The 15777-nt window shown below is 47.4% G+C and overlaps 1 protein-coding gene and 2 long non-coding RNA genes across 8 annotated transcripts in view; 1 reads left to right on the top strand and 2 right to left on the bottom strand.

Annotated features, from left to right (window-relative positions):
- LOC116435902 overlaps positions 1–1204 on the bottom strand; it is a 4836-nt gene extending 3632 nt beyond the window's left edge. Inside the window, exons 1-2 of the long non-coding RNA XR_004236892.1 lie at positions 974–1204; positions 137–316 (exon numbers count right to left, since the gene is read on the bottom strand). This is a non-coding gene — a long non-coding RNA (uncharacterized LOC116435902). The remainder of the gene's footprint in view (positions 1–136; positions 317–973) is intronic.
- The window catches only part of LOC116435901, a 15823-nt gene extending 11089 nt beyond the window's left edge, over positions 1–4734 (top strand). Inside the window, exon 3 of the long non-coding RNA XR_004236891.1 lies at positions 4721–4734. This is a non-coding gene — a long non-coding RNA (uncharacterized LOC116435901). The remainder of the gene's footprint in view (positions 1–4720) is intronic.
- On the bottom strand, positions 2501–15777 carry SUGP2 (SURP and G-patch domain containing 2). Of its 6 annotated transcripts, none has more exons than XM_032092434.1 (10): positions 15468–15777; positions 12793–14412; positions 11360–11477; positions 10283–10761; positions 9971–10082; positions 8969–9471; positions 8466–8530; positions 7603–7739; positions 6570–6690; positions 2501–6404 (listed from the first exon to the last, which is right to left on the bottom strand). In XM_032092434.1, the coding sequence occupies exons 1-9, from the start codon at positions 15580–15582 to the stop codon at positions 6570–6572; spliced, it is 3270 nt and encodes a 1089-aa protein (XP_031948325.1). In that variant the 5' UTR covers positions 15583–15777; the 3' UTR covers positions 2501–6404. The 6 variants fall into 6 exon arrangements, with proteins under 6 accessions (XP_031948325.1, XP_031948326.1, XP_031948328.1 ...); XM_032092435.1 differs by having other exon boundaries at positions 2501–5666; XM_032092436.1 differs by having other exon boundaries at positions 4025–4110; positions 15468–15776.

Genomic DNA, 15777 nt, shown 5'->3' with positions numbered 1-15777 from the left:
AAACTTCAAACAAAGCTGAAGAATCCTTTTACTTTTTTTTTTGTTTTGGAAGTCTCAGGGAAAAAAACCCCAACCAAACTTGTGGAACAAAACACATAAAAATGTGCAGTAGTTTCTCCTAAAATAAAAGCATTACCTGGCCCTAGAAGCAGGGCATGGTAGGTTTGTTTATTTAATGACTCTGATTGCTGCAATCCTGGTTTTTGAGCCTCTCTCCAATCTGCTCCCAACTGGATTTACAGAATTATCCATTAGAGGGGGATCTCTGACAAACTGCAAAACTCCAGGCAAGGCAGAAGAAGTTTGGTATCCAATCCTGCAGGCAAAGAAATCAGTGCTTTAGAAATGAAACATAACAAATATGGGTTAGAATTGCTTTTATGTTTCATCAAGGGATAAAAAAAAGGTGCATTTCCTGATAAATATTCCCTTATTTCCTCTTATCCACAGGTATCTCTTTGTTGATTATAACACAAATTATTTAATATAAATATTATAATACGAATTATTTACCAATATAAGTTTGATATTGGTAAAACACGAGCAAATTATTTGCTACCAAACAAACAAACAAAAGGATAATCCAGAGGCTGGGTTTAATTAGAACAATTAAATTCATATTTACCTCACACTAAAAATACTCCTCTGTTGCTATGAAGAAAATAAAGCAAAGACATTCCTAAGAGGCTATTAAATATGATTTTGCTGAAAATGAAGAAACCATCTCTGGAAGTGTCCAAGGCCAGGGTGGAGCAACCTGGGATGGTGGAAGGTGTCAGCGATTTCCCTTAGAGCTACAAAACCCACAGGAATCCAGGCCCTTGTGTATGTAATTATGACTAAACTGAACCCTTAGAAGTTGCATTTGGAGGAGGGGAGGTTTTGGTTGGTCCTTAACTGAAGACTTTGGCCCAGGAGCCAAAACCACTTTGTTTCAGATGATGTTTGCTCACGAATATATTTTGATATTTACCATTTTTATACGGCAGCTGTAAGAAAAACAAACGTGCATTAAAACACGCAGAGGAAGAGGCTGAAAGCCTTTTTAAAGCCCCTTAGCGTGCTCATACCCATGCAAAAAGCCTTTCTGCGCTCATTAACGAGGTTTATGAACGTGTGTAATCCCGAATGTCGGAATTTCGGAAACTTTGGGAAACAATTCCCAAGCCGCCCCTCAGGGCACTCCCCCCCCCAACATGGCGGCGCCGCCTGAGGGGAGGCGGGGGGGCCCGGCCGCGGGCCCGCCACAGATGTGCACGTGGTGTGGGCACGTGACAGAGGAGCACGTGGTACAAGGCACGTGGCGCCGGGGCACGTGGCGCCGCCCGACGGGGCACGTGGGGAGGGCACCGAGAGCAGGGCATGGGCCAGGGACTCCAGAGGAGGGCACAGAGCCCAGAGGACAAACGGGGACCTCTGAGCAGGGACACAGACCCCAAACGGGGCCAGGGAGCCCGGGGCAGGGACACAGACCCCAAACGGGGCCAGGGACTCCAGAGGAGGGCACGGAGCCCAGAGGACAAACGGGGACCCTGGGGCAGGGACACAGACCCCAAACGGGGCCAGGGACTCCAGAGGAGGGCACGGAGCCCAGAGGACAAACGGGGACCCTGGGGCAGGGACACAGACCCCAAACGGGGCCAGGGACTCCAGAGGAGGGCACGGAGCCCAGAGGACAAACGGGGACCCTGGGGCAGGGACACAGACCCCAAACGGGGCCAGGGACTCTGGGACACGGACACAGACCCCAAACGGGGCCAGGGACCCAGGGGCACAGAGGGAAAGGGACGATTTCTGAGGGCCTGGAGCACGGGGAGGGCACTGAGAGCGGGACACGGGATATGGGAATCCAGAGGAGGACACAGAGCCCAGAGGACAAACGGGGACCTCTGAGCAGGGACACAGACCCCAAACGGGGCCAAGGACCCCGGGGCAGGGACACAGACCCCAAACGGGGCCAGGGACCCCGGGGCACAGAGGGAAAGGGACGATTTCCGAGGGCCTGGGGCATGGGGAGGGCACCGGGAGTGGGACACGGGGCCACGGACTCCAGAGGAGGGCACGGAGCCCAGAGGACAAACAGGGACCCCCGGGGCAGGGGCACAGACCCCAAACGGGGCCAGGAACCCCGGGGCACAGGGGAAAAGGGATGATTTCTGAGGGCCTGGAGCACAGGGAGGGCACCAGGAGCGGGACACAGACCCCAAATGGGGCCAGGAACCCCGGGACACAGAGGGAAAGGAACGATTTCCGAAGGCCTGGAGTGACAGGACACAGGGAATGGGTTTAATGGGATTTAGGAAGGAATTTCTCCCTGTGAGGGCGGTGAGGGGCTGGGCTGGATTTCGCAGGGAAGCTGTGGCTGCCCCTGGATCCCTGGAAATGTCCCAGGCCAGGCTGGAGTCACCTGGGATGGTGGAAAGCGTCCCCGGATGGGTTTTAAGGTCCCTTCCACCCCACCCCATTCCCTGACTCCACGAAGCTGAAGAAAACACCAACATTTCTTAAACAGCAGTAACTTTATTGCCCACAGAGAATGCAAACAGTTTCCAGCCTTGCTGCAATCCAGCAAGTCTCCTACTTAACAAGGTTCACAAAAGAAAAAGAAACCCAAACTTATTTATTTCAGAAGGACCCTATTGTTCCTTTGAGCACATTCTCATTTTCAGGTGTTTTATTATTGCTCAAATCTACAGTCTGGTTGTGATTGGCCACTCAGATATGAGATATGCAGGATTAAAAAGGGGATACAGGACTTTTAGGCAGTAATTTTTTGAGTCAGAAAATGTACCTGCTGTAGGGCAGAAAACAATCCCAAAGGAGAAATGTTTGAATTTCTGAATGCAGACTTTCTTTGGGCACCATTGAACTTGAAAGCAGAGTGGGATATCAACAGACAAAAAATCCTGTACACTGATTTTGAGAAATAACATAGCACTGACTAAATCTTCACACTAACAATGCTGTAGTGTCTTCTAAAAAAAAAATTTAAACAACCAAAAAACCCCAAAATAAATAGGAAAAATTTATTTCACACCAAAGAAAAGCTTTGAAGGCTAAAAAAAAAAAAAAAAGAGAACATCTCCATGAGTCCAACACAATTACTGCAAATACTGAATTACTGACTGTAGTTTTTAGGGCACCTCCCCCAAAATGGGGATCTCCTCATTTCTCTCCAACAATGAGAGACAGAGCAAATGTCCCTTTCTTCTAGGGCCTTCCATAGCATCAATTTTTTCAAGGAAAAGGAGGAGAAAAGTGTGGCCAGGGCTCTGTGAAGCTTTTCCTGGCTGGCAGTGCCAAAGCAAAGCCAGGGATTGTCCCTTTATCCCTGGATTGGGAGGGCAAAGGTTGAACAAGGGTTAAATTTCAGCTCCCTAAAACTTCCACCCCTCTTCACCTCCTGCCTTAGGGAAAAAAAAAAAAAAAATGGATTTAAAGGCAACAGGAAACCACCCAGGGATGGAAAAGAAAAAAGTTTTGCTGTTTTAAGCAAGGAAATCCGAGACAAAGCTCGTTCCTGGGACAGGGGGATAAAGGGGGACCTCTGGGGCACAGTGACGCTGTGGGGGCGGATTGAATGCACCAAAAAACACGTGCGAAAGGACAAATCAGCAGTGGTTCCGTGGGCTCTCCACAGAGACATTCAGCAGCACGGAACAGAGGGAGCTCCCTTCCCTCAGACACCCCAAAATCCTGCTCCACTCCCACAGGACGCTGCAGGATCCCGACTCCACCGCTTCGTGCCAAGGCAAAATAAAAACGGGATGCATATCTCTTACAAATGGCCAAACTCACAAGCAAAAAAACATCACTGAAACCAGGAATCGTCCAGCTCTACATTTATTGCAGCTATCCAGAGATTTAACAACGCTACCAAAGGTTTACTTACACTAAAAGGGGTGTGGGGAGGGGGGGGAAATGTTCGGTTTTTCTCGGAACATAAAGCCATTGCCACTAGCTCAGCACTGCTGCATCTGCACGGGACAGAAAGGAGCAAATTCTCTACGGGATTAATGGCAAAACCCAACCAAAAGACAGCAGACACACCACTGGAGTGAGTTAAAATGGTCACTGAAGCTTGCAGTCTTCATGGAAGAGAGCCTGGAACTAAAATAACAGAAAAAAAGAAAAAAAAAAAAAAAGAAGAAGCTTTTAAACCTCCAGCAGGGCAAAGTGGCCAACAAATGTTTCATATTTACAAATATTGGCAAATTTGGCAGAGCTGCCTGCAAAAGGCAGGTCCAAAATCCCATTTGGGGGAAGGAATTTCAGCACCAGCACTGCTGCGAGTGAGGTTTGGCACAAGGGAAGGCAGGCCAGGCTCCGGCCAGCCAAGACACGGTGTGCCCAGTGGTCACTTCTGACTCTCAAGGCAGCATTAAAACTCAAAATTAAACTAAAACTCTGAATGGAACCATTTTCCTGGATCAGCAGCGCTTTCCTCCGAGCCTGGGGAGCAGCAAATGCACCCCAAAAGGTGCCTGGTGAAGTCAGGGTTAAACCAGAGCTGGTCTGGCCTGAGAGGGGATTTAAATCCGGCCTGAAATTCCACTTTTGTCACACAGAATCCTTCCAAAATTTGAGGGGAAAGAAGAAGGGGGAATTGTGCAAGGAAATAAAAATTGTGAACAGCAACACTGGGAAGGTTCAAAGAAAAGCCAAACCCAGCTGGGGGATAAATCAGAGACCAGCACTGGCTCCAGTTATCCCAGTCCAGGCTGGGACTGGGAGATCTCATGGAAAGGCTCAGGTTTTCCTGATTAAACCCAGGAAAAGAAAGGGGGGCAGTGAAAAACACCCCAAAAATGGACTTAAACAGCTCAGCACCCCTGCCAAGCACTGGGATTGATGCTCTTCCTGTGGCCCAAAACCTTTAAGGATTGCAACACTTCCAAGAAATTTGAGGAATGTCTCAAATGTCCTTAATGTGCCACCGAAATTTGTATTTATGGCCTTGGTGCTTCAGCTCCTTGCACTGTGAAGGTGAAGACACATCTGATATCCATGGAAAACCAGAATATTTTCCTGGACTTGTCATTTTTGGGGTTTCTGAGTGATTTTTGTGCCTCAAGGCAGCTCAAACTGAGTGAGGAGGAAATTACCCAACGCCACAATTTTGTTCTCAAAGACAGCAAAGGAAAAAAAAAAACCACCAAACTTTGCATTCATGAACTAAAAGTGGCTGCTACAAGCAAGGAGAATTTGTTGCTATGGATTGAAAACAGTTTTTAATGGAGAGAAGAGTTTAATTTTGCTCTTCGAGCAGCAGGCAGGGGCAAGTTGGTAACTCAAGAACAATTTTCATGCAGATTTTTGGCTGCTGGTCAGCAAAAACTTTAAAAAGATCTCCAGTGAAGCAGGTTTGGAACATCCAAGTGAAGACTTGGGGCTGGGTTTGGACTGGAAATGGTGGAGGAAGCACTAAAAGGTGCAGTATTTAAATTCTGTCCCCCTCAGCAAGTCAGGAAAAGATGAATGATCAGACCTTGGGTGTTAATTTTGGTACCACTTTGAAATCTTCCACATCTTCAGAGCTGCTTCTCCCAAGCAGGAAACGCTTTTTGTTCATGAATCCAGGCTTCTCTTCCAGGAAATTCTGCCATATTCCCTTAAAAGCACAAGTTTTTTGTCTTATGCCTTGGGGTTGTTCACTCAGAGAACTTCTGCAAAGCAAATATTTAATAGGAATTATTCTCTGAACTGGTGATCCACTTCCAGCGGAATTCCGAGCGTTCTCTTCATCTGCAGGAACAGGAATTGCATCTGCCCAGGGGGAAGGAAAGGAATCCCTCAAGAATTTCTTGGAGAAGAGCAAGAAACAAAACAAAAAGCACCCTGGAAAATGAATTATTTGTCCTTTGCAACCAAAAACCTTCGGAGCTGAGGTTGTCAGGGAAGAGTTTGGTGTTGCCAGCCTGGGATGAGCTCAGCTGTTCATCCTACAAGACTCCAAAATAAACACAGTGGTGGAGGCTGAGAATTGGTGGATGGAAGGAAGGAAAAATGCAGGAGGAGCTTGGAAGATTTACCCCAACAACAAAATGGATCTTAAAATCTGAACTGCCTTGCAAAAGATGGGAATTGGAGAAGACTCTTGGTTGGAGAAAGGACCAGAACCAGGCTAAGCGCGGCTTCCAGGTCACTCATTCCATTTTTTGGTGAGCAATCCCATCCCAAGAGAGATTTGGCCAAAGAGACAGAGGGGAACAGGCACTTCTGACACCAAAAGCAGCTGTTTCTTCCTCAGAAGATGAGACCCTGCACCACCCAGGGCCAGCAGGAAGCTTGGCAAACAAACAAAACTCAAAACTGGAGTCCTCTACAGGAGAGCCGAGCGCTCTTCCCGCTGCTGCAGCTTCCCCCACAGCAGCTCTGCATGTCCCAGCCTCTGTTTGTCAAACCTAGAAAGAAGATTCGGGGTCACTCAGCACCTCCAGGCACTTCAGGGCACCTCTGGATTCTCAGAAACCAGAAAAAACTTGGTGGCAACAGCAAATAAATTGCTTGGAGAAGGAAGATTTTAAACGTGGGCTTTAATTGGAGACCCTAAAGGCTGTGGCACCTACCTATTTACTTGCTCTTTTCTGCCTGTACATTTGTATCATTCTCTGACGGAAAACATCAAATGCATCTTCTTTATTCTCTTCCCCTGCAACACCCAAGCCCTCCCCTGCAGAGGTTGCACCCCTAGGGAGCAAAATTTGAGAGTTAGAACACCCCGAGATGCCAAAAAACCCAGCTTTTCCAACACAGGCACAGCTCAGGTGGCACCAATTCTGCACAAATTTGGTGCCTGGCACAGCGAATTATTTAAAATAATCCCCCACCTCCCGTTCCAAGTGCAAATTCCCAGCAGGAAAAAGGGATTTTGTGGATAAAATCAGGTGGCAGAGCAAATTCTGGTATCAGTTTTAACTTTAGGCTTGGTCCTCTGCTGAAAAGATACCCCAAAAAACCCTTGATTTTGTTATTTCAGAAATTAAGAGGCTTTGAGGAGTGAGCAGGAAACACCAAAGAGCTCTGGATAAAAGGGAATTTTACGGAGTGAAGAGAAGAACCAATTACTAAATTCAATCATTTAATAAACCAATTAAAATGAGCAGGAACTGCCCCGAGGGCGTGAAGAGAGCACAGAAATCCCTGGAGAAGGAAAATTTCTAGGAGTGTGGACTGGAAAAGTTGTGTGGGCTCAGGGGGAAATTATGAAATAAATAAGATTTCTGCTCCTTTTTCAGGCAGAGGGATGAAGGAATCCATAGGGAAGTATTATCCATGAGGAATTATTATCCATTCTCCATGCTGGACTCTGGATACAGCAGCTTTAAATGACAAAATCAACCGTCTTTTCTTTAAAAAAGTGCATTTTAAAGACAAAACTTACCTCGTGGCAGCAGCACTCACCTCTTCCCATGTGCAATAAACCACAAAATTAGAGAAAAAAATCAAATTACTGCCTGAACTTGCAACATTGCTGAATTTTCCTTGTAATTGATGTGTTTGATGGAGCAACAGGGAGATCCTGGGGATAATCCTGTGGGATAAAAACCCTGCCAGGGTGGAATTGGAGCATCCCAAATTTTTCCAGCTGCCCTTACATACACTTGGACAGGTTCTCTGATGCCTCTGCCCCGTGTGCCCAGGCCGTGGCCCTCCTGCCAGCCCATCTTCTGCAGCATCTGGAACCCCACGTTCCTGGGGGTCAGTCTCTTGTGGGAAAATTCCAAATCTTTTGGTTTCTATGGAAAAAAAGGGGGGGGAAAGCAGGAGAAAAACAAAGGAGGGTTGTTAGGCAGGGAGGTGATTTATTAAAAATGGCTCAAATCCACCCCCAGCCAGCCTTAAATTGAGTTTTGTTTGGATTTCTGGATCTAGAGGATTATTTTCTTCTTCAGAAAAAAGTCACTCAGAGGGTAATTCCCTTAAAAATTTTTCTTGAAAAAAATACTCCTTTTAAAAAAATCCTTTAAAAAAAAAGTTCCTTCAAAGAAATTCCTTTAACAAAATATTCCTTTAAAAATAATTCCTTTAAAAAAATCCTGAAAAAAAATTACTTTAAAAAAAGGAAATTCCTTTAAAAAAAAGATCAATTTCAGCTCCTCAAACTGTTTAATTACATTGTTAAAATGGCAAATAACAACCCTTTGTACTTTATATAGTTGGTTTTTTTTAAATAATAAATATTGAGTGATTTGCTGACTCAATCTCTGTTACAAATACAGCACCAGTTAAATAAAACCTCACCAATTTTGGAAAATCACAATATTGTTTTCTGAGCAGCAAAGCACCCAAATCTTTATTTTTTAAATAGAAAATTAACACCCAGCTTTGCAATAATCAAAAAAAAGGTGGTTAAAATCTAAAATATTAAAGTTTAGAGGAGCCACGGCTTTAGTCCAGATTTTTTCCAGGACAAAGTTTCTCATTTTTAGTTTGATTCTGTGGCAGGAACACAAATTTTTTACCTTTTTTTTCTTTGTGACAGGGCAGCCCCGGGGTCTGTCATAAGCAATCCTGACAGGTTCATGCACTGCAAGGCAAATCAAAGACAAAATTCAGCTGGAAAGCAAAATTATTTTAGTAAAGAACTCCAAAACACAGCCAAAAAAACCTCCAAAAAGTGCATTTCAAGCCTAACTCAATGCCTGGACCTAAAACAGAATCAATAAGAAAAATCAGAGCAATAAGAAAGATCAGAACTCAGAAATATCAAAAATATACTCAGAGAATATTGGAAGATGTTTGATACAAACTTTGCTGTTGGCCCGTAACACAAATTATTTATTCAGCTTCTCCTTTGCCCCTTGAAAAACGTGAAGTGAATTTTGTGTTCAATTTTGCATGAAATGCAATTTTTTAAATCAACAACCAGCAACAAAGCACCTAAACAAAAAAAAACCAAGCAGGATTTTTGTCCAAATTCTCTTTTGTTTCGATAGAAAACTGAAACATTTCCATGCCCACTGACCTTTGGGTTCTTCTATGAGGCAGATCCTTTTGGAAGCAGGGATCATCCCAATTTTCAGGGACTTGCTGCTGATTCGTTTGCGGGGGAATCGGGCGCCGGGGGCCGGGGGCGGTGCCTGTGTCGACAGATTTGGTACAGCACCATCAGAGGGGCTGGAAAGCTGCATTTCACCTCCTGCAATTTCCTCTCCTGCTCTGGAAACCAGCTCTTCCTCTAGGTTTGCCACACTTCTACCTGCTGGCACGTCCTCCTCTTCCCCCTCCGTTTCTTCCAGAGGTTGGGAGGTTTCCTCCTCAAACTCAGCTTCCTCCTCGTTGTCTTCTTCCTCTTCTTCTTCTTCCTCCTCCTCCTCTTCCTCTTCTGACATCTCCAGGGTTCTCTCTGCAGCTTTAGCACTTTCTCCAGCCTCAGCTGCCTCAGCACTGAAGTTGATGGAGGGGCACAACTCATAAACTTTCATTCTGTAGAACTTGAAAGCGGAGCTGTTTTGATCCTGGAGAAACCTGAGCCAATGAAAAACCAAAAATCCAGGGAAAATAAGGTCAGGAAGAGATTTTCTTCAGCTGGAACGATGCAAGATAATAGAAATAAATCTCTGGTTGATTTTTGAGTGGTCACTCCAGGTGTGTTTGGGGAGAACTGGAGGATTCCCTTCCTACAAACAGCAATTTTCCCCCTAAGCTGATGTTCAGCAGCACTTCCCAAACCCTGCTGGAAGAATTAATTAAGCGGAATCATCTTGAAAATTCACTTTTGTTTCAGGATTCAGGTTGATTATTAGGATCAAAAAGAAATAAATCTATGCATTTGGGAGAAGTGGGGTTTTTTCTGAGATATTTCAGATATTCACCATTAATGGAAGTGCTGAAGACACCAGGGAGAATTGCCCCAAATCCTCTGTTCTTGAACACACTAAAAACAGAGATCTCAGCAAAAAATGAAAGGAAAAGGAAGCATTTTGGTGGTTGTGATGGGTTTCCAGAGGCAGGTGCAGGTACTCACCAGAGGTCGGGGTTATCTGCACTGTTGTCTATGCTGAACTGCTCGATTTCTGGTCCTACCTGAGCCACAAACTTGGCGAGTTTCTCTGCAGTTTCCATGGTTTTGGCATCCACTGCAAGGGACAAAATGTTCTGTTAGCATCACCCAGAGCCTGGAAAGGTCAGTGCAAGCTGAGAACTAGCCACTTCACAAATAAATAATAAAAGAAATGATGGTTAGGATTTCCAGCAGAAATTATTTTCATGGATAACTGGTTTGCAGGAGAAATTGTTTTCTATAAAATTCCACATCTAACCCCGAATCCTCACTCACCATCAGGAAACTGAGAGGCCAACGGTGGGAAAAGCTCTGGTGATGGTGATAAATCCTCAGGATCTGCTTTTCCCTCTGCTGGCACAGAAACCTCGGAGCTGGTGGCACCTTGGGAGGCTGAGGTGGCGTCGAGGGCAGGGCTCTGCTGGGACAGGCTGGAATCTGGCACGGAAATCTTTGCCTGGATTGAACCTGGAAGATGTTTGTCTTGGTGCTTCAGCACTGTCCCAGCTGACAGCACAGTCTGGGTGCCTGTGGTTGCTCTCCTCACCTTCCTCGCCCTGGTGCCACGGGGTGGGAGAATTCCAAGTTTTTTCCTCTTGAAAAGCCTCCTTTTAATGCTGGCGACTTTCCTGGCGTAGAGCATGGCCCGGAGGGACTCCGGAGCAGCTCCCTCCCCACCCACGGTCCTTCTCTGCACCTCTGACAGCCTCAGCCTGTAATATTTGTACTCCAGACTGTCCTCGTCAGACAGGAACCTGAGGAACACAGAAATGAAAGGAGAACTCAGCTGAAAATTCTTAATTTTTCAAGCCAGGAAATCTCAGCGATCCAGCTTTTTTTTTTCCAGGTGTTTAGCGTGAGGCTGAGCAGGTTTCTCCGGGAATAACAAGTCTAGAGCAGCAAGGAAAGTGTGCCAAGCAAATAAATAATGGAGGGGTTTGACATAAATCGTTTGGGTAATTAATCAGCTCACACATGGAGAGGTGCTGTCATACACTGGAGATGTCTCAGCTTCCCTTTTCCAACTCGTGGAACTCTAAATCCTGTTACCTTGCTGGATGTCTCCATCACCTGCATTTGCTCCTAAATGCAAATTGCTTTTAACACCTCGGATTTGGATCGACAAAGAGCCATTATTGGCACATCAAAAGGAACGGGATCTCCTCCCCACAACACAAACACCAGGATCATTTCCAGGGACAGCAGGATAATTAGCTCCAGGAAAACATTCTCCAAAAAAAAAAAAAAAAGGTGATTAAATATACAATAGGCTTTGATCTTTTCCATTGAGTGAAAGGCTGAACTTAATTACATCTACTCCAAATACCCCAGCCCCAGTTCCCACACACCCACCAATATTCGGGACAGTTCTTCTGAGCATTCCTGTCTTTGGCAGACAAAGTTCCTGACACGATGCTGGTCACCAGCTGCTCGATTGTGTCCACAACTTTCCTGTCAGCTCGTTGTGGGGCTGCGGGGAGAAATAAAAACCAGTCAAACCCACTCGTTGTTTTATTCTCATCAGCAGAGTGACAAGATACAAGATGCTGTAATTTTTATTTTTTCACAGGTTGATATTTGCAATTTTTCAAGGTATTAAGAGGCAACAGAATCCCAGGAGAGCTGGGGTGGGAAGGGGCATCTGGAGATCCCAAATCCAACTGGTGGGGTTGGGATGTCCCCAAAGGAGGCTCCAGGTTCCCTCCCTGGGCAGCTGCTCCAGAGCTCTGCCACTTCCATGGAAAGAAATTCTTCCTCATGGGGAGGTGGAACTCGTTGTGCTTTAGTTTGTGGCCATTACCCCTTGTCCTGTCACTGGGAAGAGCCTGGCACCATCCTCTGGACACTCTTTGGGGATATTTGTATGGATTTTGGGATCCCCTCTCAGCCTACCCTTCTCCAGGCCCAGCCCCACAGTCTCTCCTCAAGCTCCAGACCCCAAATAATTTCTGGAGCCTCTCCTGGTCTTCCTGGAACAGTGGAGCCCAGAATTGGGCACTCCAGAGGGAGCAGAGGGGCAGGATCCCCTCCCTGACCTGCTGGAAATGCTCTTCCCAAGGCACCCACACTTTTCCAGTGCATCCTTCCCAAACTAAAATAAATTAAGGAAAACTCTAAACTTTAACTGAGATTCTGCACCTGTTCATTATTATTAAAAACACCACGGTTTAAAAAAATCATTTTTGGCTCTCCTAGGTAAGTGAAATCATCCTTAAAAAGGCAATTTCTTCATGGAGCAAAAGGATTTTGTGGAAAATCCGTTTATTTGAACGCTGCTCCAAAGGGCTGAGTGACAAATTTTCAACCATTCGGTGTCAGCACTGCAAGGCCTCCCTGAGAAAGGATCTGAAGCTCAGGAAAAACCAGGATGAGCAGGAATGTTTTAGGCAGGAAGAATCACTGGCATAACCCAGGGATGGGGTATGAACATCTCCAGAGGAATGCACCTGGATCTGATTAAAGTGGTGATGGTGACATCTCCAGATTTGCATATATGCAAATATTCACTGTAGTAAAGGCAGTTCCAGGTTGGTCCTGGCCTCCCTACCTTGAGGTGGTGAAACCGGGATGAAAATCCTGGATTTAAGGTCTAAACAGGTGCCAGAAAGGGGAGGAAGGACATGATTTCACCACAAAAATGCCAACAGAGAGCATTCACTCCCTGCCCCAGCCCTGATTTGGGATTTACCTGGAATTCCCAGAGTCAGGAATTCCTGACCTGATGAAACCATAAAAATCAAACACATCCTGCAAAGCATCTCCCAGCAGCGCCCTCCCTTTTTTACCTTTGGTGTCAGGGGAGGGTGCTTTGAGCTGCTCCGTGGATTCTGGCTCTGGTTTTTTCATCTGGATCGGGTATCCGCTCTTCTCCAACCAAGCCTTCAAGTTCTCAATGTACTCCCTCCCAAACAGCGTCGAATCATCAAAATTTGGGAATAATGTCGGTGCTGGAGCCATCTCCTGGAGCCCCACAGCCTCCAGGATTTTCTCCTGCCTGAAAACAGAGGCCAGAGCAAAGGTCTGCCCCAGCAGGGCCAGGGATTTACGACAGAGGGACACAGTGGTCTCGAAAGCATTGGCCATTTCTCTGGGATTGCCAAACCCATTGGTTTTAATGCTCAGCTCATAGGCATTGCAGGCCATCAGCAGCGGGGTGACCCCCTTGAGGAGGCGGTCCTGGAGCCTCATGATGTATTTATCAAAAGGTTTGATGATCTCAAAGAAACAATTCTTGGTTTTCACCGCCCCCTTGTCCAGCAGCATGTTCAAGAACTCGTTGTCCACCTTGGGGGTTTTCAGGGCGGCGTGCTGTAAACTCTTGATGGTGAAGAAACAATAATCTCTGTGCTCTGGCCTCAGGGAGCACTTGAAGGAGGCCAACATTTTGGCACAGGTCTCAGTCTCCAGCTCGAAGAGGGCCCCGAAGAGCCGCGAGAACTCGGCGTCGTTTTTGATGGCGTGGAACCCGGCCCACTTGATGATTTCGATGCCGAAGGTGGAAAAAATGTCAGATTTATCCACCAGGTCAAAATTGAGGTTCCTGAACACGTGGGCAGGCTTCGGCAGCCTCAGGATGGGTCTCTGGGCTGCCAGAGGGCGTGGGGGCAGCTTGGGGTTGGGGCGCTGCTGGAGGGGCACCGGCCTCTGGCTGGGGTGTTCAGCAGCTTCCAGAGGCTGATCCAGCGGTTTGGGATCGAGGCCTGGCTGTGGCTTTTTCATGTTCCACTTCTTGAGGGGAGCTTTGATGTCTCCTTTGAACACTTTTGCCTTCACCACCCCCCTGGTGAGGCGCTTGCCCCTCAGGATCCTCCCCCTGCCCACGCCTCCCCTCCGCAGCGGGGGCCGGAATTCGCTGTCCGGCGCCCCGAACTCCACCTCGTATTCCTGGTTCTCCACGCTGCCATATTCCTCTTCCATGAGCCCTGGCGACCTGAAATCCCCTAAAATATCCGAGGAGCTAAAATCAGGTTCGTGTGGCCCGCTGGCTTCCCAGGAATCCGAGGGGCCGTAGTCCTGCTCGTGAGGTGCCAGGCCCCCATAGTCCCTCTCCCGCCCATATTCCCGGTTTTGGTGTCCATACTCCCGGTTGTGGGGAGCAGGGTGCCCATATTCCCTGGTTTGGGCAGCTGCACGCCCGTATTCCCGGTTTTGGGAAGCGGGACGCCCATAATCCCGGCCGAATTCCCGCTCCCGGGGCGTGGGGCGGCCGAATTGTTCGTGGAAATAATTTTCCTTGCGGAGCAGAGGGCTGGCGGGTCTGTAGGAAGGGCCAGGATAGTCTTCCCTGGGATAATCTTCCCTGGGATCCTCGCTCCAGTCCTCGTGCTGGGAGTTGTCGTGAGGGAACCTCCCGTCGTCGTGGAAGCTCTGGTTGTAGCGGGGCCGGGGCAGCGGCCTGGAGTGAGCTGGGGAAAATAAAACCAGGAAGAATTTAGGGGTTGAAAAGAGTCAAAATACCGAAATTTCTGAAGGAAATCCACATATCTAACTTCAGGATATTCCCATATTCCAATCCCTACAGAGACTGAGGAGAGCAAGTTCTCCTCTAAACCCCAGTTTGTCTTTGCTCATCACTTTCTCAGATTTTCATCTTCTACTGGGGTTCCTCAGACATAAAACCCATCAAAACCCTGAACTTTCAGTTTCCCAGAATTAAAACTGTCAAAGACCTCCAAGATCATCAACTCCAAGCTTTGACCAATCCCCACCTTGTCACCCAAACCAGATTTCCCAGGAGGAATCTCACAGTTGGACAGAAGCTCCTATCTCCTGCAAACTCAACCACAATTATCTAATTATTGCAGGAAATTCTAGGATTTCTCATTATCCAAGATCCCCGTTCCTCAATCCCAGAAGTTCGATTCCAAAAGTAAAGAATACTTGAAAAAAAATTGAAGTATTTAATATAAATTATTTCTCCAGGGCTTATACAAGTCTAAAAACAACAAATTTCATTTTAAAGCTCTCCTATGAATGCCCATCCCTGTGAATGTGATCCAAGTGTTTTGCTGGACATTTTATATCTCAAATTTAGGAGGTAAAATAAATTTGGGGATCACGTTTTGTGTTATGTTCATGAGGTCAATGTCCTGCTTTGAGCTATTTCTCCTAAAATAACACCAAACACAAAGACCCAAAGGCTTCCAGTGCACTCCTACGTTTATTTAACTTATCAGCCATCAACAGAATTCCATCCTGCAGCAACGTCCCTGGAGACCTCGCTGAAATTGGACCCACTCTCTGATGCTGCCTGAACAGAATTCCTTTGTCTGAATTTCCATTTTTTTCCCCCCCGCCTTAGAATTTGCACGGTGTCAGTCCTGCCCAGCTGTTCGCCTCTTCCATAAAAATGGATGTGGAAAAACACCAGCACAAGGCAAATAAATGGCAGGCGATGGAAGGCTGCTCCCGGAACAGCCGGCACATCCCCCGGCGCGTCCGTCATCCCGCTCTTCCCTACCTTTGAAATGATGGATGGTGTCCCCCGCGGCATCGCTCCGCTCCATGCGGTACCGTTTAACTTTGTCCTGCACCACGGCCTCGAACGTCTCCCGGGTGATCCTCCGAGAGGCCATTTTCCCCCTGGAGCCGCCCCGCACAACGCGGCCGCCGCCCGGGGCACGGCCTGGCGCGGGCCCGGGGTCCCGCGGGGCGCCGAGCTCCCGCCGCGGCCTGAGGGGAGGCGCAGCCTGAGGGGAGCCTCACGGTTCCCCGCCGCCCCCCGCGCAGCGCCGGGAGGAGGAGCGGAGCCGGAGCCGGAGCCGGAGCCG

The sequence above is a fragment of the Corvus moneduloides genome, chromosome 28 (genome assembly GCF_009650955.1).
Source record: "Corvus moneduloides isolate bCorMon1 chromosome 28, bCorMon1.pri, whole genome shotgun sequence".
In the NCBI taxonomy this organism is placed as follows: Eukaryota; Metazoa; Chordata; class Aves; order Passeriformes; family Corvidae; genus Corvus; species Corvus moneduloides.
Note: the sequence above shows the minus strand (reverse complement) of the source record. Positions and strands in the feature narration are given on the sequence as shown.

What these genes read in the sequence shown, in the direction of transcription:
- SUGP2 (XM_032092433.1), bottom strand. Translation starts at nt 15,582, where the DNA reads ATGGCCTCTCGGAGGATCACCCGGGAGACGTTCGAGGCCGTGGTGCAG. An exon ending in GCAGATAACCCCGACCTCTG is followed by an intron (nt 9,472 to 9,970) that starts GTGAGTACCTGC and finishes TCATTGGCTCAG; the next exon opens with GTTTCTCCAGGATCAAAACA. An exon ending in CCTCATAGAAGAACCCAAAG is followed by an intron (nt 8,531 to 8,968) that starts GTCAGTGGGCAT and finishes TTTGCCTTGCAG; the next exon opens with TGCATGAACCTGTCAGGATT.